General features: G+C 42.0%; 1 protein-coding gene across 4 annotated transcripts in view; it reads right to left on the bottom strand.

Annotated features, from left to right (window-relative positions):
• The window catches only part of pard3ba (par-3 family cell polarity regulator beta a), a 195,401-nt gene that overhangs the window by 78,080 nt on the left and 93,650 nt on the right, over positions 1–23,671 (bottom strand). For all 4 annotated transcript variants that reach the window (XM_004552659.3, XM_004552660.3, XM_076880078.1 and 1 more), the window contains 4 exons: positions 23,299–23,396; positions 18,849–18,893; positions 2,519–2,734; positions 1,635–1,842 (listed from right to left, as the gene is read on the bottom strand). In XM_004552659.3, the coding sequence (XP_004552716.3) occupies positions 1,635–1,842; positions 2,519–2,734; positions 18,849–18,893; positions 23,299–23,396 (567 nt within the window). The remainder of the gene's footprint in view (positions 1–1,634; positions 1,843–2,518; positions 2,735–18,848; positions 18,894–23,298; positions 23,397–23,671) is intronic.

The following is a 23,671-nucleotide window of genomic DNA, read 5'->3' as shown; positions in this document are numbered from 1 at the left end:
TAAATGGTTTTGTTTCAGCTAAAGCTGTAATGATAATACTATTATTATAGAGTTAGGCTAATGCTAACTGGTGATCACTGAACATTTTCCCTCCTCATCTTTTTTTTTTCAGTAATTTTGCATTTTGCTAGGGTCAGTGTCCCTCCTGGTACCATGAGCTGATGCATAGGACCCTGCAGAGGTTGCACAGATAGTCCAACTCCTCCAGCATGGCACATCAATATGTGCCATTGTCAGAAGGTTTGCTCTGTCTCCCAGCACAGTCTGTAAGCGCTGGAAAGGGCCGTAAAAGGCCCATCAGCAGGACTAGTATCTGCTTCTTTTTGCAAGGAGGAACAGGACGAGCACTGCCAGAGCTACAAAATGACCTCCAGCAGGATGCTCGTGTGAATTTTTCTGACCAAACAATCAGAAACAGACTTCATGAGATTGGCCTGACGTCCTCTAGTCGTCCCTTTGCTCGCTGTCCAGCACCGTGGGGCCTGATTCGAATTTTCCATAGAATACCAGAATAGGCAGGTCACTGACTGACACCCTGTGCTTTTCACAGATGAGTGCTGGTTCACCCTGAACACATGTGACAGACGTGAAAGCTGCCCGTAAGAATAAGTGATGGTCTGGGGAGATACAGACCTGTATAGACGTCAACTGATCATCTCTGGGACATGTTTGTGTCCATCCGACACCATTAGAGTCTACCAGGAGCTCTGAGATCCCCCAGTACACTATCTGCCGTGTCATTAGGACCATGCCCCTTGTCAGGCACGCATACAAGCACGCGGAGGCCATACAAACTACTGAGCACCATTTTGAGTTGCTGCAAAGAAATTGCAATGAAACTTAGTCTGCTGCATCATCTTTTCACTTTGAGTTTTGCCGTGTCTTTGAATTCAGCCCACTGTAGGTTGATAGTTTTCATTGCCATCAAACAATGTGGCATCCTTTCACTCCTGACACATTACCCAATCCATCAGCGCAGATACCCAGCATGACTTCGTTTCATTGAGATCCGATATGTTTTCAAAGTGTTCCTTTAATTTTTTGAACAGTGTATATACAAAAGGCAGCACATTCCCCAATTTGATTGCAATGGGTTAATAAAATAAAAATGAAAAATTAATATGTCTCTGTTTAATTACTTAGAAATGTAATTAAACTTGGAAAACCAGAATAAAAGCATATTACACTGGCTCGGTTTGTGCTTCTAGGATCCATTAATGTTCCCATCAGTCGTTTATAGGACACTTATTACCACCGTGCCAATTAACATGCTTCACTCCTGCCAGGACACGCATGAAGAGATAAAGCTAATGTCAGCACCTTATTTGACTCTGTAACTGTAATTGCAGAAATACAAAATGTTTCGTTTAAAAGTGTCAGCTATTGCCTCAAGTGGAAAGAAGTTAATTTGTGAGTGCTATTCAATCCATCTGCAGTCAGCCAGCGACCAGCAACAGGGCTCATGTACATATTTAACTAATGTTTACATCTTCATTAGGTTCTATTTGTCAGAAAGTCCATGTCAAGTCATTTTTGTTGATGACGGGAGCTTTCAACTGGGGAAGCCAACAAGTTACAAACTAGTTAAACATCAATTCGGGATGTTAAGTATTCGGACCTGAAGATCTCCTTACCTTAAGATGCCAAATCCTTTCTTTTTGGTCTTCTTCTCTGTGTCCTCCACAGAATCCAGTGACTTCTTCCTCCCTTTGGTCTTCTTCTCCTTCTTCTTCCTTTCATCCTTCTTCTTCTTCTTCTTTCCATCGTCTGCATCCAGATCCTGGCGAGACGAGCTGCTGGCGGGCGTTTCGTGACCGGAGCTGTGCTCTGACATGTCGTCGTCTGATGAGGGAAAACAATTCCCACGAATAGGATAGGTTGGATGGAAGAGGTCAGAGTAGATGCACAGACAACAATGGAATATGTACTCATAGATATAGCTCCGAGCATTACAGGCAGCCTTTGTTCTTATGCAAGCCCCTCAGGTGTAGCAAGATACCAGGAACACAGATTTGAGGGTTTTTTGGGTTTTTTTTAGTTTTATCTTTTGCAGCGTTGACTGTGTGCCTAAAAAAAACCCTCAAATCGTAACTTTTGTCCACACTCCAGGATTTAATTTCCTCACAAGTTAATCGCACACATCCCTCATCCCACACGTATGTGTGGTCACAATTTAGAGCATTAAAAATATGCTGCTGTAAGACATAAAGTTGTTCTTTCCAAATTGCTGAGTGGATAAAATCATGTAGCATTTCATTAAGGTACTTAGGCTAAGCACTGTACCTTGGCAGGCCTCTGGCTCTTTTTTGAGTGCCAGTGTGTTATAAAGCTTAAAGGATGTGCACTGGCAGCGTAGCCTCTCATTTAAATGGGTACAGTGTCTAGGAAGGAATCCCAGTCGTGCATTAAAAGGGAACATTCCTTACAGTGGGCAGTTTTGTTGTGTCTGCTTCTTGTTTTTCGAAAAGATTTTTGGTAGTAGCAGTTCAACATGTCTGCTTTTCTCCTGGGGTCTTACCGTCTTCAGAAGGTCCGTCATACGACTTGTCAATGGCGATGCGGAAACTCTGGTTGCATCCCCGCCCCCGGACCATGTGCGGCCGTGGGCGATGAAAGGGCACGTGGTCTTGGATGTGACTCTGCTTCGCCTCAGACATGGCCGTCTGCAGGCTCTCCAGGGAGCTGGACTTCATGAGGCCCAGGGTGGGGCCGAGTGCTCCTCCATCTGAAGGCTCTGCGAGACAGAAAGACACTCCGCCATGACTAATTCATCCCAAAGCTAACTTCACCATTTTCCACTATTCCAGCACATAAAACAGAGGAGGAAATCCAATGAAGAGTATGAAAGAAGCCTGGCTGATGGATGGAGGATGGAGGTTTGCTTAAATTTAGAGACGCAGCCACTGCTAAATTGACACAAAGACTTTATTCAGATCACAAGCTTTTAGGATAAGCTAACCCACCGCTTGCAAAACATTAAACTTGAACCCATCTCCTCAAATAATATTTCCTTATTTAAAGAGCATCTGCATTAAACTTTTTAAACTCTCAGAGCTGGCTACAATTTAATTTGCCTTCAGTGTATGTAAGAATTGGTGCGGGGGCTGGGACTGCAAATTCCAGGATTTAGACGGTAATTTATCCATTAGTGTTGTTGCTTCTACAGGCAGAGTTATCATTTAGGTAATACAGAAATGGGTCTTTTGTAAGAGTTGACACTTAATTAGCTCATTATCTATGAATCACCAGGAAACATAATCAAGCTAAGTTTGCTATTATTACACTAAAATCACTGATTATTGAACTAACAAAAACAGTAACCTTATGGTTCCTCCATATACAGTACAGTAACTACTTACTACTTAACATTACTTAACACTTACTTCCAGAAAAATGCCTTTATGGGGTATGCTTTAGGCTTTTTATGTATATCAGAGACTAAATGTAAATCCTGGAGAACATTCAAATCAACTAACACATAATAAAACTTCATTGTATGGCATGAAAGTTGGGAAATATGTAATGAAACTCAGAATGTATAGACTTAAACTAACAATACATAGAAAGAAAATATATTTTTCATGAAAAACCATAAAGTCTGAATCTACTCGAAATAAAATTCATCATTTATGAAATGTCAGCTGGGATAGGCTCTAACCCTCCACAAGTATAAACTGAATAAGCGTTTAAGAAAGATGGATGGATCGAAGGAATGCTAGGAATGGTAATTTGCAGAATTAAATTTTAATAGCTGGAATAAAAGTCTTAATTTATAGCATAAAAATCAGAACGAAAGCCGGAATATATAATAGATTGACTGTGCAGGGTGCACCCTGCCTCCTACTCAATGTCAGCTGGGATAGACTCCAGCCCAGCGCGACTAACTAAGAAAAGTAGTTGGGAAAACAGATTGATTGAAGGAATGACACGGCAGCAATGGCGACTGATAGAATAGAGCCAGAATACATCAAATGAAAGATGGAAAATGTGGACTAAAATTTAAATTCATGGCATTAAAGTCATTATTTATGGAAGGAAAAAAATCCTGCTCTTACAAACATTTTAAAGTCCAAATTGCATCACCTTAAAGATCATCCTCCTAAAACTTTCTCACATTATTATGCATAACCGTACATACACATGCATAAACTTGTCTGGAAACTATGCCTAGCTCAAGGCCTGAAAATGTAAAAATCTCACATATACACGTGGATCAATCAGTATCAGCTCTCACACATTTTTCTGTTGACGTATAAGAGCTTTTTGGAATGAAGCTGAGAACGGTTAAAGAGAGAAATATGAAGTCTTGTATATGAAATGTAGAGTGAAAGGTAAAGGAAGAGGAGAGCGTGAAAAACAGGCTTGACAGAAATGGGGAGAAAGTCGGAGTCCCGTATGAGCGACATAAAAGAAGGGGAGAAGAAACGATGAATGAGGTGAAACGGTACAGGCGCAGGTGAGGAGCGGTACTATGGGAACTGACAGGCTCATGCATAAGCAAGAGACAGGGGGGAATAAATGAACTGCCATCATACTGTACTCGGGGTATGGCCTCCAACTCGAGAGGAAGAAAGGGCTAGATGGAGGAGCAGGAGTGCAATGAAGGCCACAGCTGATTCAGCAAGGGGATCGGAGAGCAGGCGGGGGAGGAGGAGGTAGCGGGGAAATGCTGAAGATTCGAGGAAACACAGAGCTGTAAGGAAAAGAAGAAAAGAGTAAATGTCACTGAGAATAAAGTCAAAGACGCTTGTGACATTCAGGCTGTGGCAGGAAACTGCGGGACAGATGACCGAGAAGACTGCTGAAAAGACGCCTGCTTCCAACCCCTAAAAGCAACTAACCCACCCAGGTGATGTATCACAATAGAGCAGTGACTCTTCAAAGAAGTTACAGGCAGGTTGCAAGCAGCGTTTTCACTTTCTGAAACTCTTCTGTAGGGATGACTTTCTCGCATCACGGCACTCACTGCTTAAGACGTATTTTTTGTCATTTCAGAGGCTTCAAAGCTTCCAAGCAGAGCGGGAGGGGGTGGGAGGGTGGGGGGTGTTGGGAGTGAAACTGAAGCGGCGATGGAGTCGAAGGAGGAGGAAAAAAGTAAGCAGAGCGTTGCTGCCTTTTAAGTCCTAAATTGACTTTCTGAGAGGAAGTGGGATTTATGGGGAATAAGGGGAATAAGGGGTTATAAATAGAGAGGTGGGGGGGTAGGGGGGGCGCTCAGGAATAAAACGCTCAATTTGAGAGGCAGGATTTGTGTCACAAATGTAATTACGGCTGTCCAGCTTGCAGCCTGATAGAATTAAGCTCCTTGCCAGTGCACTGCCGCCGCACTATGCAGGGAAACTGTGTGTCTGAGCGTGTGGGCGGGTGTGTATTTACCACTAAATGAGAGAATTTTGTTCCAACCCTTAAATAAAAGAAGAAGAAGAAAGTCATGATACTGACTATGTGAGATAGCGGCGAGCGTGTCCTTGACCGCCACAGATGAAATGAGCACAATTTCTTTTTTTGTGTGCATGCGTGGGGCTGCGAGTTGCACTCATTCCATGCATGTCAGGCTGTTGAGGCTGGAGGTAAATGAATAATGAGGGTTTAATAGGATGGATGAGCGGGGGAGAGGTGGCTATCATCGCCAGCTCGATCCAATGGAGGGTGAAATCAGCGTTTATCACATATCGCTGCCCGCTGTGCCAGCAGATGCTCTCACGGATCCGTTCGCATCATGTCAGCCTGATTGCCACTGATTCAAGCTGGTGCACACATTTGACAAACAGCCTAACAGCCAAAAAAAAGGAGGAAAAAAAAAAAAAAAAAAGAGGGCCAGGATGACAGTCAGTGCCCTTCACAGCTGCAGCACCCCTCCGCCCAAGATCAAGAGGTAATGTCACGTCTTCGCTTGGCATCACTTTTCGCTCACTTTGTCAGCGAGCAGCAAACTTCTGGTTTTTCTTCACGATGAACTTTCTCGGCAGAGATGATGTTTAATGAAGGGTGGGATCATCAGTGCAGAGGATGAGTAATCATCATTAGATTACTCAGAAACAAACTCAAGTTTAAAAAAAAAACAGTAAAAAAAAAAAAAAAAAAGGGGGGGGGCAATTTACAACTTGCACTTCAATAGAAAACATCCAATTACAGAACCAAATCTTTAAAAAAGGACTTTAAACAGTTTTGGAACAACAAAGTGGTCTGAATCTCTGGCAGCCATCTCTAGAAGCAACCCGACGGCCTTCGTAATTTGCCTCAACAAAGTTTGCATCGTTCCTCCCAATGCCTGTGTGCAAAGCAGCTAATTTTCCCAGAAACGTGTGTGCGCTGCTTTTCTTATTCAAGTCATTTAACTTTGATCAGCGGGAACTGGGAACTCGCTGCCTACAACAATCCACTTCCCTTTTATTTCAGCCCGTATCCTTTACTTAGTTGAGTGGATAAAAAAAGAAAAAGCCCAAAAAACAAAACCTGGTGTGCTTTTGCTTTCAACAATCAAACACGAGCTGTTGCTGCTGGAGGACATTTGGATCAATTTGAACCTCTCGCACGATTCCCATCACTCTGCGGCACTGGCGATTCGCAAGTCCTTGAGGTTCAGAGGATGTGTCAGCAAGTTTTCTTGTTTTTTTTAAAGGTTTGTTTGAATGATTTCGCGTTGGGTTTCTGACATTTGATGTGTGACGATTCCTGCCTACCGCACTTAAATGAACCACAAAACTAACAGTTGAAAAAAATGTATCTAATTTCTGAAAAACAAAGCTGATATCATTAAAAGTGATGACCATAACATAAACCTAATCTACAGTGTGATTAAATTATCCAGGATGTTTTTCAAGGGAAGAATGTCAATTACACTGTTAAAAAAGAAGCCTTTAAACAGTCATTTACGGTGGTAACAACGTTTGCTGTAAACATTACTTATTCATCTCGGGATTAACGAGTGACTCCTTTGAAATGCGGTACGAGAACATCCTTAAAGAAGAAAAAACTAAACAAAAAAGGGAGCTGAAACAAAGAACCTGCCAATTACCTCTGCGTAATGGTGCTTGCATTCCCCCCTAAACGCATAAACACTCCAAAGTGTCCACAAACAATATCCACTCATAAAAGCCCACGCCTGCATGCAAGCTGTAGGTGCTTACACACCAACACACGCATGCAAATATCCACCTGCGCGCATTTCTAACCCGCACGCATCCAAATGCGATGTGTATATTGTGACTCTGCAGAGGCTGACTGCTGTTGTGTCTGTATTGAACAGACAGCAGTGAAGACTTTGCCTGGAACGTAGCCTCGGGGTCCCGCTGTGCTGACAGGCCCTGAAAGGACTAACACTGCTCCATCACGCTGCTTTGTACTTTAAAAAAAAAGAAAGGTATTTTAAAAGTGAGCGTGACACACCTGCAACCATCATTACATATTGATACAGTTTGTTCAGAAATTTGATGTCATGGAGGTCAAATCATTATCAGTAAAGGTAGGTTTTTTTTGTTTTGTACAAATAAATACAAAATGTTAATTGCAGCTTTTTCACAGAGTTGGGTAGTTGGAATAAAAGTGATCGGCACAAAACTCTTAATTATTCGCTCAATGAATTCAAGAATAAATGAACTTGAAAATTTCTAAATTACAGGCTGTGCAGTGAGTATTCCACACACAATGCTGAAGCCTTGTCGCTCCGTCTTACCTACAGCACTGTGCCAAACCCCTCATTTCTTTATTTTTTGTTAGGAAAATGGGAAATAAGTGCAGTGATTTAATGAATTGTGTGCAAACACACATTGAAATGAGTTTGTACAGTTCTAACAAGCTTTAAAGTCAATATTTGGTGTGACCACCTTTATTCTTCATCACAGTCTGAACTCTGTGAGGCAGCTTTCTTCTCATTTCTTAAAGTAAGGACATTCAAAGCTTTTCTTTAGATGTTTCTGCAAATTGTTCTGTTCTCTGTCAAGATGATCTCTCACTGCTTCAATAGTTTCGATGTCCGGGTGTGTTTAGGATCACTGTCATGATGAAAATGAAGATGTTACCAATCTGATGGCTTCCAGATGGTACTACATGGTGGATCAAAATCTGATGGCACTTTGTTTCATTGAGAGTTCCAACAGTTTTGACAAGATCTCCAGCACCACTGGCTGAAACCAGGACACAGCCTCCACTGTGTTTTACAGGCTGTAGACACTCACTGTTGTACCTCTGTCCTGAACTCTTTTGTACATACTGACAACAAGTTGAACCAAAAATATCAAATTTAGATTCATCCCTCCATGGCTTTCAGATCCTGTTTATCTGCTATAGATCATTTTTAAGGCGTGCCACTTCTTTTGTCCTCCTTTTGTCTAGTTTCCTCAAATTTTTTAATGACATACTGCACATCATTCAAGATGTGTCAGCCCTTTCGTTAATAGCCATCCAGGAATTGCCTTATTGGTTCAAAAATACTCGTTCTTTGCCGTTCTAACAGTGTTACCTTTTGTAGATTAAGGAAATGGGACCAAATTTTGTCGTTTCGCAACAGGCTGCTAGTAACAAAATGTCTCAACATACAATTTAAAATGTGTTGTTTGCTCTGTTGTCTGTTATGTATAGACACAACACTGGTTAGGCCAGTGTTTAGTGGCTTAAAAAGCAAACAAAAAAAATCTTCTAAAAATGGTCAGGTACAAGGACTGGAATGAAAATGAGTGAAAAAGCAGCCAATTCGTTAGAAATTAGTATAAAGAAATGAAGGGCATCTTTTTCAATGTACTGTATAATAAAATCCACTCTATCTTAGGACTAACACCAACAAACCACAGCACCAAGATGACATTATGCATTATTTGTGCAATTTGACTTAATTAAGTATTTGCTACATATCAGCAGCTATATTGTGACAAATATGTATATTAGAGAAAACATATCCTATATGAGGTTGTGGGAATGCATGTATGGAGATTTGTACAAAAGCTCACTGAACTGGATAATCTGAAATCAACTCATCTACAATTATATGCTGATCACATGTGTTGCATTGTCTAGAATAATCTAGGATAATTTGTGTTAATTAACGAAGTGTCGTGGTAACTTCCTGGCTTTTGAAAGGCTCACTGCTGGATTCTTGTGATGTCTGAGGCTGCAGGTATGTAATAAACTCAGAAAGAGAAATAACAACGACTTTATAGACATTACTTCCCAAAAAGTTCTATTTTAGTAACATTTTTGTGAGACAATGTTAATGAGTAAAACTCAGCATATAGGAAAAGTGTCTCCTTTAGCAAAAGGCACACAAACAGTGTCTTGTATGCTCTGTGCGTATGGGAGAGGTGTTAAAATTAAAATGGGGAAGACATAGCTGATAAGCTATTCAGTCCACACGTTCACGGGTATTTTTGAAACATAGCTTTTTCTATGCGTTTGGGCCATTCGTCCACTGGTAAAAGGTGTTTTGAATCACTGAAAATGGAGATTTTTAAAAACTCGTGCCAGGGTGAAGATTTTCAAAAACTCAGTTTTTGCATTTACACGTGGATGAAGAAAACAGAGTTAGTCAAGCAACGTCAAAGGTGTGTGCCTTTTATCTATACAGCGCCAAATCACAACAACAGTCACCTCAAGGCACTTTATATTGTAAGGTAAACCCTACAATAATGCATACAGAGAAAAACATGAGCAAGCATTTTGGCAACAGTGGGAAGAAACCTCCAGCAGAACCAAGCTCAGGGAGGGGCGGCACCCTGCCACAACTGTTTGGGGTGAGAGAAGGAAGACAGAAGACCTTACTGTTTACATGAGATGGATTTCTACAATGGTGGATACAGACAAAATACTGTTGCTGTTAATCTGACTATCTGCAGTTTTCACACGCAGTTACTGTCCCTCCATTTACAAAGACAGAGTGAACTTCGAACGTGGTTTCTGCATTAAACACACAAGTTCTCACAACCCAAATCCCGATGCCATCGTCGTCGTCGTCGGTTTTGAATAAATTTTAAAAAAAAAAATTAATTTAATGTAAGTATGTTCTATGCATTTTGTCCATTCCTGAGTTGTGAGTCTACACCAGCCATATTTCACAGCACTGTGACTTACAATTATGAATCACTCAGACTAATGTAAAATTTTCAGTTTCTTTCTTTATTGAATAAACTCTGGCCAAGAGAGCCAGTGAGACAAAATCCAAAATACTGTCTTTAGTTATTAACATTTGAAATGATGAAGGTAATTGAAAATGGCACTTGAAGAGTAACACAAAATTAGCTGCCTTTCCAGAAAAACGCCAAAACTTTTCAAAAGTACTTGAGGTTTTGTGAGGGCACAAACCCTGTTTACTCTGTCCCTCCCGGGCTTCTAGACTTCTGACTGGCTAACATTTCAACACAGTTTGAATTTGGTATGTCCCTGACAGCGTTTGCTTTTTACATGTGGACGGAGATGTTATTTTAAAAACTGCACTTTTTTTTTAATGAAAACGCAAAACCTCCGTTTTTAAAAATTCCTGTGTACGTGTGGACGTGTTTTTACAGAAGTGTAAAGGTGTTGGAGTAGCTCGGGTCCAGATTAAAAGAGACAGGAACCCTCAGCATCTTACCATTTCCACTTTGGTTATTCTCTAGAATAATCATGTTTTCTTAAATATACAGAATCATGTGCTTAAAGTTTTGCATAAATACTACAACTGTATGCCTGAACCAGTCTGGTCAGATTAAGGGAAACTACTGCATGTCTGAAAGGGGCTTAAAGCAGATATTCTAGTAACTCCATACAAGCAAGCCAACACACACACACACACACACACACACACACATCAATGGAACACTTCTGAACACCCCCCACAGCGTCTCACCAGAATCTTAACACTTACCTATCAACTGGACTACAATGTGCTCTACAGCAAGCAACTTTGTAGCAGACTGGCAAAGAGGTTGCCACGGTTACAAGAAAGCGCCCCCTCCATCAAAACAGCTGGGGGTGGCAGTGACTGTGTGTGTGTGTGTGTGTGTGTGTGTGTGTGTGTGTGTGTGTGTGTGTGTGTGTGTGTGTGTGTGTGTGTGTGTGTGTGTGTGTATCTGTCTGCATGTGTGTGTACTAGAGAGAGAGAGAGAGAGATGGGTGATGCTGAGTTGCCAAGGAGACACTTTAGTAAGAAAGGGGCTTGCTGCTCCTGGCCATACTGTAGTTCTTTAAATTGGGTACAGGGAACACACGCTTCAAGACACACACATGTAGGGCACAGCTACACACACACACACTTTTCAATCTAGTATCCAATCTCAGGATCAACCAATAAAACCTGAAGCTGTTGTTCTGGAGACCAGTAAAACAAGCCCTGACCTGCACTCTGCTATAAAAACACGTGGCACTCACCGCCACACATACACTCTACACACCTGCAAAAGAAAGCCTGATCTCAATGTCGCCCTGTTCAGTGAAGGTTCTTGAATCCAATTCAACAAAAGCATTAAAAACAGGGTCACAAGACACAGAAAGATTACTTCCAGTTTTAGTAAAAGCAATTAAATTCAACAAGTTCTTAAATTACCACAGATATTTAACGATCTCATCTCTGTGAATGTTTTTAGATTTAAGCTGTTTAAACTACACAAAGTAACACACAAAGGTCTCTCATGAAAGAAGTGCTTCACACTGGATTAAATATACTGAACATGGAGCTTTAAAAGCTTTTTTGGCGTGAAACCACAATGACACGTTAGAGGTATGAATACAAACTGTATATAAAAGATGGAAATGACATCGCCCGGTGATATGTTAGCATTTTGGTCAGCCATGGTTTTTCTTTTGTTTTTTGTTAAAATCAAATTCAGATGAGACTGGAGTGCTAAGCTTTCAACTAAGGCTAGCAAGCTTGTTTGCAGCTTGCACGTGTCTTGTGCAAAGTAAACAACAAATAAAATACTGGAAAAATCACCAAGCTGGTGTTGATAGTTTTTGGGATGTCTGATGGTACAATTAACCCGATAGCAAACATATAATTTGTCACATACATGAATAATAAATTCTAAAAAAAAGAATCACCATCACAAACACAACTGTGAGGAAATTGTGTTATAGCATACTATAAAAATGTACTACTGCTGCGGTGCTGGGGATTTTTGCGCTTTTTTAGGTAGTCCCCAGTGGCCATTCGAGGAACTACAGTTGCCACTTGTGTCTGAAGAGTAGATACCAGTGTGTTAGCTTTTCTCTTTTCTTTCCTTTATCTGTGACATTCAGCCCGCAAACCCAGGACTTACATACAATTATAACAGAACACTATTCAAACATCAGTAACTTTCCACGTTTGAATCAACTGATCCCGCTACTTTTTTCATGGGATTTGTTGACAGAAAGATAAATACAAAACATCCCCAGCTGCATCCTTTAAAAATGAAAATGACACAGCAACTATTTTCATATCACCCGACAAACCTGACTGCCCACCAAATGACTTCATACGACTGTACAGCCAGTAAAAGTAAAATCCAATTCATGGTATGGCCTATCAGAACTCACTCCAATTAAAGAGCTGTTCAATCATTAAGCATCCATCCATTACTATCTGAATGCATTCAGCTATGTCAGAGGCAGAAAATGAAGCTGGATGGAAACATTGCTCTGGCAGTAATTGTGTTTAGTTGTTTAGATGTATGAGGGAAAGGGGACATATGGGCTGTTTGTATTTAGCCTCCACCTAGACGAATGGCTTTAATAACTGGAGAGGACTTAAAAGGCCATTTCATAATTACTGCCTACCTCTACTGGATTACTGCGACGCAGCGGGGGTGGCAGAGTATGGATGAGGGCTGGAGAGAACTCTGCGGAGTGGGACATGTGCCATTTGTAAACGCGCAGCCAGTTAAAATACTTGAGGCAATGAGGCAGAACTGAGAGGGTGCATACATTGAGACGCACACAAACATACACACCCGGCATGCTAGATTTATAAAGACCTTTACAGACAGCCAAACTATTCACTTAACCTTAATGCAGGAGTCAGACTTCAAGACAGTCAACTATGGTCCTGAGTGAATTAGCTGAGACACATTAAATATGCCGAATGACAACCAATCACAGCCTGCAACCATTCAGAATCACAGAAAACTTTATTACATTTTCACAAAGCTCACTGAGCATGTTGTACACGTCATCAAGACAAAAGGATCTTTTGTAAAGAGTCTTAAACTATTGTGGAAAAACTTGAATTTGGCATTAAATTGAAAACAATGAAACACCTACGTAAAGTGTATGACCCAGATCCAAAACACAGTCAACCCACACACACACACACAAACAAACAGAACTCCAGCACTGGCAGCCTTATGCCAGCGGGGCCCTAAACGGTGTAAAAGATCGATATATCCACTGGGATTCCACCCATAGGTTTTGGACTTAATGTTAGCATTTTGGCTGCTCCCATGTTGATTTTTAGTACCAGGAAGTGACCTTAAAAACTGAAGCACAAACCTCAGGGACAGCAAGCCGTAATAATCCACTAAAAATGCTTCAAATGCACCAAAATAACACAGATAGTGTAAGTGCCAGTTTTATGATTTCAAGTAGTGGTTTCATTTCAATTCATTTTAATTTATAAAGCGCCAAATGACATTGTATTTTATATTGTAAGGGAAATAGACTAAGTAATACAGAGAAAACCCACACGACCCCTTATGAGCAAACACTTGGTGAGAGCGGGAAGGAAGAACTCCCTTTTATCAGGAGGAAACCTCTGGCAGAACCAGGCAGCCATCTGCCACAACAGATTGGAGTTAAAGGGTGGGAGAAAGGTCTAGCAGATCCCAACTGGTTCTAGCTGCCTGTGTTGGGACACCTGTCACTCAACTTGGCCACACCTCTAACACTTTTATTTAGTTAATTTTTATTCTCTTTTTTATTAAAAGTTAATTTTTAAAGGGGAAAGTATCCATAGAGGCCAAAAGAGTATTTTCTACCACATTGTAAATATGCTGGAAGTACCTATTAGCCTTTTTCTATTACTTTGTAAAAACAGTTTTAAGCTAAACTGCTACAAAAAGTGCTTCAATAATCAAGGAAAAGGCATGGGTGTTGGGGTGGGAGGGGCTTGTGTAAATTTTTCTATTTAAATGCCAGTTTCTTACAGTCTGACACAAGATTAAACATAAACACATCGCTGCTGTAACCCAAACCTGATTTAAACTGAGCCATTATCAATCTCAAGGTCAGCTCTTTGTTCAACTCTGGAGAGCTCGGACCCTTTCCCGGAAGACACAGAGAAACAACCCCCTCGTCCACTGGGAAAAGCCCCAACATATAAGGCAGAAAAGTCCAGGGGATACAAAACACCCACCCCTGCCTGCCGCCTCTCACAGAGGGAAACTCCAGACTGGAACAGAGTCCATCCTGTCTGCAGGAGACTGGTTCCAGAGCCCGAATATACTCTCACGCTAGTTCACCTGACATTCCATATCCGCATAGATAGCCTCACCAGCCGGGGATCAAACCGCCAGTGCCCCCGCCCTTGATGGCCACCAGACACACATTAGACCTGAAGGCTAGCAGTGTGGCTCCGATCTGTAGCTCGCTCTGTGGAAGCGTTTAAGGTTGTGCAACAGCTCAGTTGAACCAGTGGAGTCTTTAAGTGAGGACAGCACAAACCATTAAACCTTCCTTTTTTGGCCACACAAACACTATCTGAGCGCCTAACCTACTGACTAGACTTACCACCTGGCGACCTTTTTGTCTTCAAAAATAAAGTTGAAAGGTAGCCCTTTTACTACACCAAAAAACGTCCAGCGCAGGTCACCGATGTGCCGGCCTTTCAGGAATTCATCCAAATCAAATAGGATCAATGGACTGAGGCCTGAGGTGCAGAAGACGAAGCACCAACTTGAAGAGGATAGTGGTCAAGTTTAAAGAAAGAAGAGTTTGTTTTGTTTTTGTTTTTTTCCCCCCAAAGGCAGAGTTGCGGGAGCGCATACAAACAGTCCTTATGATATAGCAAGTAAAAGAAGGAAAGAGAGCACAAACAGCAGAAAAAAAGCTGAGTTACACAGCGCCCAAACAAATACTGTCAGGGGGGAAAAAAGCAAAGGCTTCAGCGCTGGCAGGATGCTGGCTAGCTTTCTGATGCCTCATTGTGCAGGAAAGAAACAACAGGGACTAATGGGCACACAGAGTGATCTCACTGGTGGCACTGCTGCAGGGTTAGCTGTTAGCCATTTAGCTCTAAACATCCAAACAACAACGAATGAGTCTGAATGAGGGTTTTCAAGGTGATCGTTTAAAGCAAAACAAAAACAATACACACTTAAAGAAGCTTGGAAAAGGCAGAAAAAACATACAAAATTACTGCAAAAGTGAGCGGAGGTACAGTGCTGCTGGGCTGGATGAGATCCCAGGTGTGTTGTAAGGGGTAAAGTAGCCTGCTGCCAGGGAGACACTCTAAGGAAGAGAAATAAAGGGATGAATGGAGCGATATCTGTCCAGCACTGCTGGGAGTGTCTTGGTGGGGTGTTCACATGCACGTACACGCAAACACAACACACACCGAGACGACTGGGTCTGAGTCGGTAGAGGAAACTCCAAGACTGGAGCATGTTCAGCATAATCACATGAAGCTGGAACAGATACAGCTGCAGCTGAGCGAGGAAAGAGACAGCGGGAGAGGGAGAACCACAGATTACAGAAGGCGAGTTACTAAAAAAAGGATCAGCCTGTTGAAAGAAAGGGAATGAAATTGATCGTGAAGAGAGAAAGAGGGAAAGAAAGGCGGAGAGAGAGAGAGAAGGAGATGAAGTTTTGGGATTGAGAGCAGACTAAAAATGGGGATGAGTCTGGTGACAAAGAGCGAGAAAAAGGCGATTGGGAAGAAGTAGGAAAGGACGAGTGGTTGCAAAGATGAAAGCGGAAAAAAAGAAAGAAATGAGACTTAAAGCTCTATTGAAGATTGAGACTCGAACGACTGGAGAATCAAGACAGAGAGAGGGGGGGGGGGGGGGACAGCTTGAGTAAGTGACAGAGAGAAAGATGGAGAGAGAGGAAAGAAAGAGTTAGAGGAGTGAAACGCACCTCGCGGCAGCTTCAGCCAGAGAGAAAGAGGGTTTTAGCCAGATTAAAGAAGCCAGGCAGGCCTCTTAAGACCATCCGCCTAATGAAATATGTCAAAGCTCATAAAGAAACACCGAGGCCATTTAGGAAGGAGGGGTGGGTTGAGATATGGAGCAGGAAGCTTGGCAAAATACTCTGCATCAGCAAAAATGAGAAACACGCAAAAGCCCTGTCAATACGCACTAGCTAAGACGTCAACTGGAGGGGGGATGAAGAAAAAAACCACAAGAAGAAAGGAATGCAGCAGAGAAGAAATGGATCGCTTTATCTATCATGTGTGCTTAGAAATGCCTGGAAAATGTGAGCAGGAGAGGACAGGGTGGGGGGAGCGGGTGGCAGGGTGGGGTGGGTATCAGACAGAAGAAGAGGAGGGCGGAGGTGAAGCCACTTGTGGGAATGCTGAGTGTGGGGGATTTGAGGTCAGCAACGATGCTCGGGCCATTTGTATTCTGCCAGGCAACAGGCTTAGCTGGCTGTTGCAGGTGGATTTTAGAGATCGGTGTGTGTGTGTGAGAGAGCAGGAACAGAAGGAGCAACGAGGCCAGATGTCTCCCAACATCATAACTTAAATGCTGATTTTCTTATACGGGGCCTTGCTGTCATATTAAAGACATTAAATCTAAATGAGATACAAATCACTGCTGAGCTCTACAATTAAAATCCTGACGTCTGCAGCCGAGCTGGAGTCACGACACTCTGTGAGCAACATTTGATTTCTGTTCATCCTTCAGCTGCGCAAATCAACCACAGAGGGTCTGCCAGTCGGCCACTGAGAAGAAATGCTGAAGCTGTTAGATCTAACAAAGCTGAAATTTACCAGTAGTGATCAGAAAAAGCTCCAGTAACACTGCACCTAATCTTTCCTGTCATTATTGTTAGAATGCCACAGACTCCCAGGAAGTAAAAAAAATTCGTGTTCAAAATCAAACACCACTCGAGGCTCATGCTGTGGGTGTTAACGTAGTGCTTTAATGGCGCACTAATGGAGACCTCTGATGTCGTCCATCAATTTCCAGTCGCCTCTGCTCTGGATCCTCACACGTTCTGGCTCACCTGCTTTACCAAATTCACCACGGACCTGAAACTGGCACAGAAAGCAAATATCTCTGGCTACAAGCCAGAGAGCAGACAGCAGTCTCCATGTTTAGGTAACAAGCATGAGCGGAAGCAACCTCATCATTTTCTTTGACATCGACGGCATTTGGACACCCTGGATTTATCCTCCGGGGTCAGACTGTCAGTGCCAAGTTTTACTGTAATGTCGCGAGCCATCAGACAGGTTTGCTGAAAAGATCTGAACTACTACAAAAAAGTGTTTTTAAAATCACGCGTGGATGAACTTTTGATTGCATCTCAAATATTAATTTTTCTCCTCTTGCCGTGCCACATCTATATCTGCACGTTATATTCAATTGAGCATGTCAATCAGTGTATTGCAGGTATGTATTGCAAAAGCACAAGCTGTTGTTTTTGCAGACAGAAATATAAAAAACCATAAACTATCAAACGAAAAGCCTTCTAGAAACTGGAGTCCTGAGAAAGGAGATCAATGAGTCTGCAAGGTATGTAGAGCCTAAAGTCAGGAATTTCACCATCACAAAAGGAAGCTCTCATTATAGCCGGCTAGACCACCACGGTGAATCCATGATGAACATAAAGCTTGATACAAGGAGTTCACTACGACCAACACTTCACATTTAGTATCAAGGAGTCTCCAAAGGAGTCTCTTTTTACTCTAAGATCTCTCGTATGTAATGAGCAATCAGTTTTAAGAGGCCTCCCACTCTGCAGCATAAACTGCTACACACACACCTCCAACCAGACACTCTACAAACATGGCTGAGTCCTACAAGTGCAACTGCTACAATGATTTGCACAAATATGGCACAGACCAAAACATTTGTTGATTTCTCTTCTAAAAATGAGTCCACGATCAATTGTAACACATCATTTGTCCTCTATAGGGTGCTTTCTCATATTGGAAGAACAAAAAGATATTGTGAGAACACAAATATGCCACATGCACTGGCAATACCGATTACCCACCCATGACTGGACACCACCTGAACTTCCATCTTTAGTAACCCCAGTATTTGGAATTGACCACGTCCTTCTTTCTATATGAAGAGCTGACAGACGAGAGACTGTTCACCAAACTGCAGGCCATCAAACACCCACTGTTTGACTTCCTGATAAAGGCTTGGACAGTGAAAATGATTGGAGGTTGGACACAAAGGGACTTTGAGTTCGTTGATGTTTTAGCTTATATTATATATCCTCTTCTCCTTCTCAGAAAAACAAAACAAACAAAAACCAAACACTGATTACTTCACATACATCACTTTGAACCACCACTGCACCGTGTCGTCTGTAAGCAGAAAAAAAAAGTCTTCTCTTTTACATTTAACCAGACTCTTCTCAAATAAAACAAAGCAGAACTGAGTGCGAACAAATAACTGGAGCAGAATTCATTGTGATGGAGTGGGGGCTGCTGTCAGCTGGGTGAGGATTGAACGCCGCGGGCCTGCTGACCTGGGCGGCAATAAAGCAACACGAGCTCAGACGCTAAGTGCTGCACAACTCAACTCTGTCAGCCAGGGGAGAAAAAAAGAAAAAAAGGGAGGCAGAGGGAATAAAGAATAAAGAAGAATATTTGAGAATAACAAGAATCTTCACACATACGGTTCATTTTTTTCCTGTGTGGACTTGTTGAATCGTTAAGCCAAAAGACACAACAAGGGAGAGAAGTGTGGCAGATTGGTGGGTCAAAGAAAAATAAATCGAACACTCACTGTTCTTCTGCCCGACCAGTGATCCCACGTTGCTTTCATCAGCCACTAGGAAAAAAGAAAGAGCCAGAGGGACACAGTAAATATCACACATTATGCAAGCAATATCTAGTACAACACAAAACAGCATGCAGGTCATTCCAGTGCCCCGTGCTGCTTCATAAATGGTTATACTGGAGCCTACTGGTGCTGGCATATGTTGTAAATGACTCCCGGCGTAAGATGGAAGAGGACGAGCGAGAGGCAAAATGACACAGACTGAAGGAGGAAATGAAAAGGTGGCAGAAATATAAGAAAACCAGAAGAAAGCGAGATATTGTGATTGTGAGAGAAAATGAGAACAGAGAGATGAGACAATATGAGAAATAATAAAGGGACAAAGAAGACCAAGAAAAGCAGCCCTCCCACCAACACCCCACCCCCGCCCACCAACACCTAATCTAACTAGGATTGCGGTCGGCCGGCGGTCGCCACCGCAGGATACAATAATAGGTTTTCATTATCCTGCCATTTCTCTTAAATAATCCTTTTCATTTTTTATGAGGTCAATTTTCCCAACGGACAGATGAGGGTGAGGGAGCGAGCAAGAGTGAGAGCAAGGGATAACATAGGAGAGGGAACAGCAGGGAGCGAGGAAGACAGATGCAGAGACTGGGTGTGCCGGGAAAATATAACAGTAAAAAAAACTTAAGAAAAAAAACAAACAATCAGTCAAAGTAAAGCGGAAATTGAAAAAGTGACATCTGTAGCTACCAAGACAAAGAAGCAAAAATACCTTTCTTGTCCACATGTGCCAGATAAAATAAAACTTAAATACTTTCAAAGTTTCGGGAAAAAATATTCCAGGCCTCATGACCCTGGCAGATAATGAAAAGCTTCCCTTTCACTGTGCCGGAAAGATAAAAGTCTGCGTGGCCAGCAGCCAAGTTGGTCTCTACTGCCACAGAGGAAGGCTAAAAACATAAGAATCTCACGTTTAACCCCAACTCTGCTAACTTAGTGTGTCACTTTATTACTGAAACATTACTATACAAAGTAAGGATAGTTCTTGTAAAGTACACTGACACTGAATAATACTTTGAGGATATAGACAGTGCAGTAGGTCAGTGGAAAATGTAAAAGGGAGTAGCAGAGCCAAAGGACAAAAGTGACTGAAAGAGAGTAAATGAAGGATTGAGTATGAGATGGAAAAACAGAAAGCAAAACCAGGAATTACAGGAAAGAGCGCGCGAGGGGCAGATGGTAGGACAAATAAACAGAGAAAGTAAACAAGCAGTGTAGAAGAAAACATGTATAAATGAGGAAAGAAGACTCACAAAGAGAATGAACTTGAGAGACATGATGAAACCAAAAGCTGTATATAAATGATGGACGTAGCATATGCAACATAACTCACTGGTTTATAGAGTCTGGTTTTAAAGCCTGAAGTTCAGCATCTCAGCTTTTATAATGTGAGCGATGGATCTGACTGTCAATAATCAATCAATAATCAATCATCATCCACAATCAGCAGATTTTCAGCGATCTCAGCCTGGACCGGTGACTGACCATTAAGCCTTCCATTAGCATGGAAGAGCACAACTGTAAGCTGTGGGGGACTACTACAAAAATATTTGTAACAACAAATCCAATCATACGCTCAAATGACCCTCACCCACTTTTACATGGATATTTTAAAGAAGCTAACAAAGACAAAGCAGCTAAAGCTAACACTGTCCAGGGCTAGCCACAAGCTAGCAGCCTTGGTATGAGCAAAGGATCAAAGCAGTTACGAGGAAAATTATGAAGATGAGTAAAAAAGTGAAAAGGGTTGATGTTCTGTTATTTGGTGAAATTATAAACATGCTAGAAAATTTCTGAAATGCCTGACATTTATTTTATTCAATAAACTAGCTGCATCTGCTTCTGCTTGGTCAGGTAAAGGTGCGTGGATAATAACTCATCATCAGTTAATGATTTGCACTTCTTCCCAGTAGCACAGCACTCCTTTATTGTTTAAGGGAGGGAAGACGTACTGTAGCTTGAGGACAATTGCAAGGTTTAAAATTTTATTGTAAAAATAAAACAGCATTTTACAAAAAGTGGGTTTTTTGTTTGCATATGCTGCCAGTTCTAAGGATGACAGTGCATCTCTATTTATTTCTTATTTATGTCTCTAAATAAGTTCGGAATTTACAAAAACACTACCATGCTGTATTAAATCAGAGTTGAAAACAGCAATTAAGACTATTAACACATCAGGAAAGCGTCTACTGAGATCATTAATGAAAGTTGGGGTAATCTCCACATAGACTTTTATATAATCTGACTCTGTTTTACAAGTAGAGGAGTCAACCTTTGCTGTGAATTAGGACGAATGCAGGTTAAAGGCTCTCCTGCATGACCTTCATTTTGGTTTTTGCCTCTGACAGTTAAAAATTCTGTGTGCCTTGTTTGATTTTAACCTTTTCTCGTTTATGCATATGGTCTTCCATTAAAATCCCTGCTAATTATTTCATTGCTTTAATTTCTGTGTCACTGCCAGCTCTTTAAAAATAGACCAATTGATTAAGGATAAAGGTCCAACTTTTGCTAGTGCTCATAATCAATAAGACATACTGTAGGCGATGTAGTGTTTCTGCTATGGGCGGTTTAAAGGGTTAGATACTCAGCAGGATACTCCCACAATGCCCAGGTGTTGCCTGGAAAATGACTCTTAACGAAAGATAACTTTTGGTTAAATCACTCACACTTCTTTAAACATTTTACAGAGTCATTGCACATGATATCATTTAGACTGCAAATGGCGGTATAGACGGTGTAGTCCTAAAAGGTCTGATGTTTCCATGCACTTTAAGCATCTTAAAGCCAATCCATACAGACTACTTTCCAAAGCAGACTAGAGCTTTTCAGGCTGATAAAGGCATTAGTGGGAGGAAAGAAACTGACTGGAAGAGACTTACTGTGAGATTTGCCTCAAAAAAACAAAAAAAAACATATTTTACCTTTTATAGCTGAAAGCAAAAATATTCTTTCTGGCATTTTTGGGCATTTGTGGAACAGTAGAAAAAGACTGATTCATGATTCTGTGATCCACTGGAACAAACCCACACCGCTTGTCAGAAAGTTTGGCGCAGCTATCGAGTTAGCGATCCCACAATTCATATCAGCATTTGCAGGCTGAGGATTTCTGTGTGTGAGTGAAAGCTCTGAGTCAACAGAGTATTTGCTGAGGCATCAAGGGTCAATAAAAGCAGCTCACCTCTTTCTGTCAAGTGGTGTTTAATAAAAGCTAACCTGCTCTAAGGTGCTGCTGAAGCTCAGGTACGCGTGACTATACAGACTGACATGTGGGAAACTCTCCTGGGGAGAAAAAAATGTCTCTTTAACAACAAATCGTACAGACAGGGCTGGCATCTGAGGTCTGCCGCACACTCAGAGACACACAAAGCTCTGCTAACTACCTTATTTCAGCCCTGAGCACTTTGGAGAGGGAAGGGATGAATAGACGTGGAATGATAACACAGAAAAAGAAAAAAAACAGATTGAAATGGAGGATGGCCAGAGATGGAGATAGAAGCCAGAGAGCGGAGACAGATAGAGGTGGGTATTGGAGTGGGTCCTCAGTGGGATAGAGCACAGCGTGCGTGTGTATGCGTGTGTGTCTGAGTGCGCGCGGCCGTGTGTGCAGACCACCCTTGTCCGTAATGAAAGCCAATCAGCTTGGGTGGCAGAGGCGTGTGCTGCAGGAAGAAAGCCAATCCACTGAACCTAATGAACCGGGATTGGAAATCAGAGAGAGGCAGAGAAGAAAGGAGAGAGGCACGGAGGAGAGCGAGAGCAATGAACTCATCGCCTTGCAGTAAGGAAACAAAGTGTTGAAAAGAAAAAGGAGATAAACAAAGATGAAGGGAAAGGAAGGGGAAAAAAAAAAGATGATCTTATCCAAGAAGATGCAAGCACAACAAGAAAAGTAAAGAAAAATATCAAAAAAAGGGAGGAGAAAAAGAGAGGGAGAGAATGAGGGGTCAACTCGGGTTAATATGAGGAAATCAGCCTCTGCGTTCTCGCCTTCCACACACAGCAAGCTATGAGATTGGAAACCTCGGCCCTTTCGTTCACACACAAATACAAAGGACGCACGGAAAGACACGCACACACCAGAAGCTGTGTTCGTGGAGCTTGCTGGAAAGCCCCTGGGGTTTATAAGTTCACGGGGTCAAATCCCCTTAGGCGGAGGATAATAGCAGAGGGCTACATATCACAACAAAGAAATGCACTGATAAGACGCGTGTGATCGCTGCCGAGATTGTGCGTGTGTCTGTTTCTAGGCTGAGTCCATGATTAGAAGAGGATTTTGGGCTGTTTGTGATGGTTGGGACAACAATGTGGTTCGTGCAGCGTTTTTGCCTCAGAAAATGTATAAACACGAGAGATTTTCTCACTGATGAGGAGGTGAGGGAGTGAAGCTTACCCATGTCCATGCTCTTGGACGCTCTGTTGCGAGGTACGTTGTCCTTAGCATTTTCTGCGTAGAAAGCTTGAGCGGCGCGGGACACCTTCTGAATCTCACTGCAAAACAACAATCAATCGGTTAATCGAGTCAAGTTCGAGCTTGTGCCCTGGCACAAAAACAACGAGTCGTAGTAAACAAAATTTGAGCATCAAACTCAAACAGACGATTCAATTTCCTGCAGTCCAGATGGCATGATTCAATAAAACACCAGCACGCGCCGTCTCCATTCAACTTAAAGGGAAACTACTATATTGATGCCAGACACTTCAGTGGGATAACGTAAACATGCACTGTAGCCTTTTAGAGCCAACGAATCACAATCACGCTGACC

This window comes from Maylandia zebra, linkage group LG23 (genome assembly GCF_041146795.1).
Source record: "Maylandia zebra isolate NMK-2024a linkage group LG23, Mzebra_GT3a, whole genome shotgun sequence".
Taxonomy (NCBI): Eukaryota; Metazoa; Chordata; class Actinopteri; order Cichliformes; family Cichlidae; genus Maylandia; species Maylandia zebra.
Note: the sequence above shows the minus strand (reverse complement) of the source record. Positions and strands in the feature narration are given on the sequence as shown.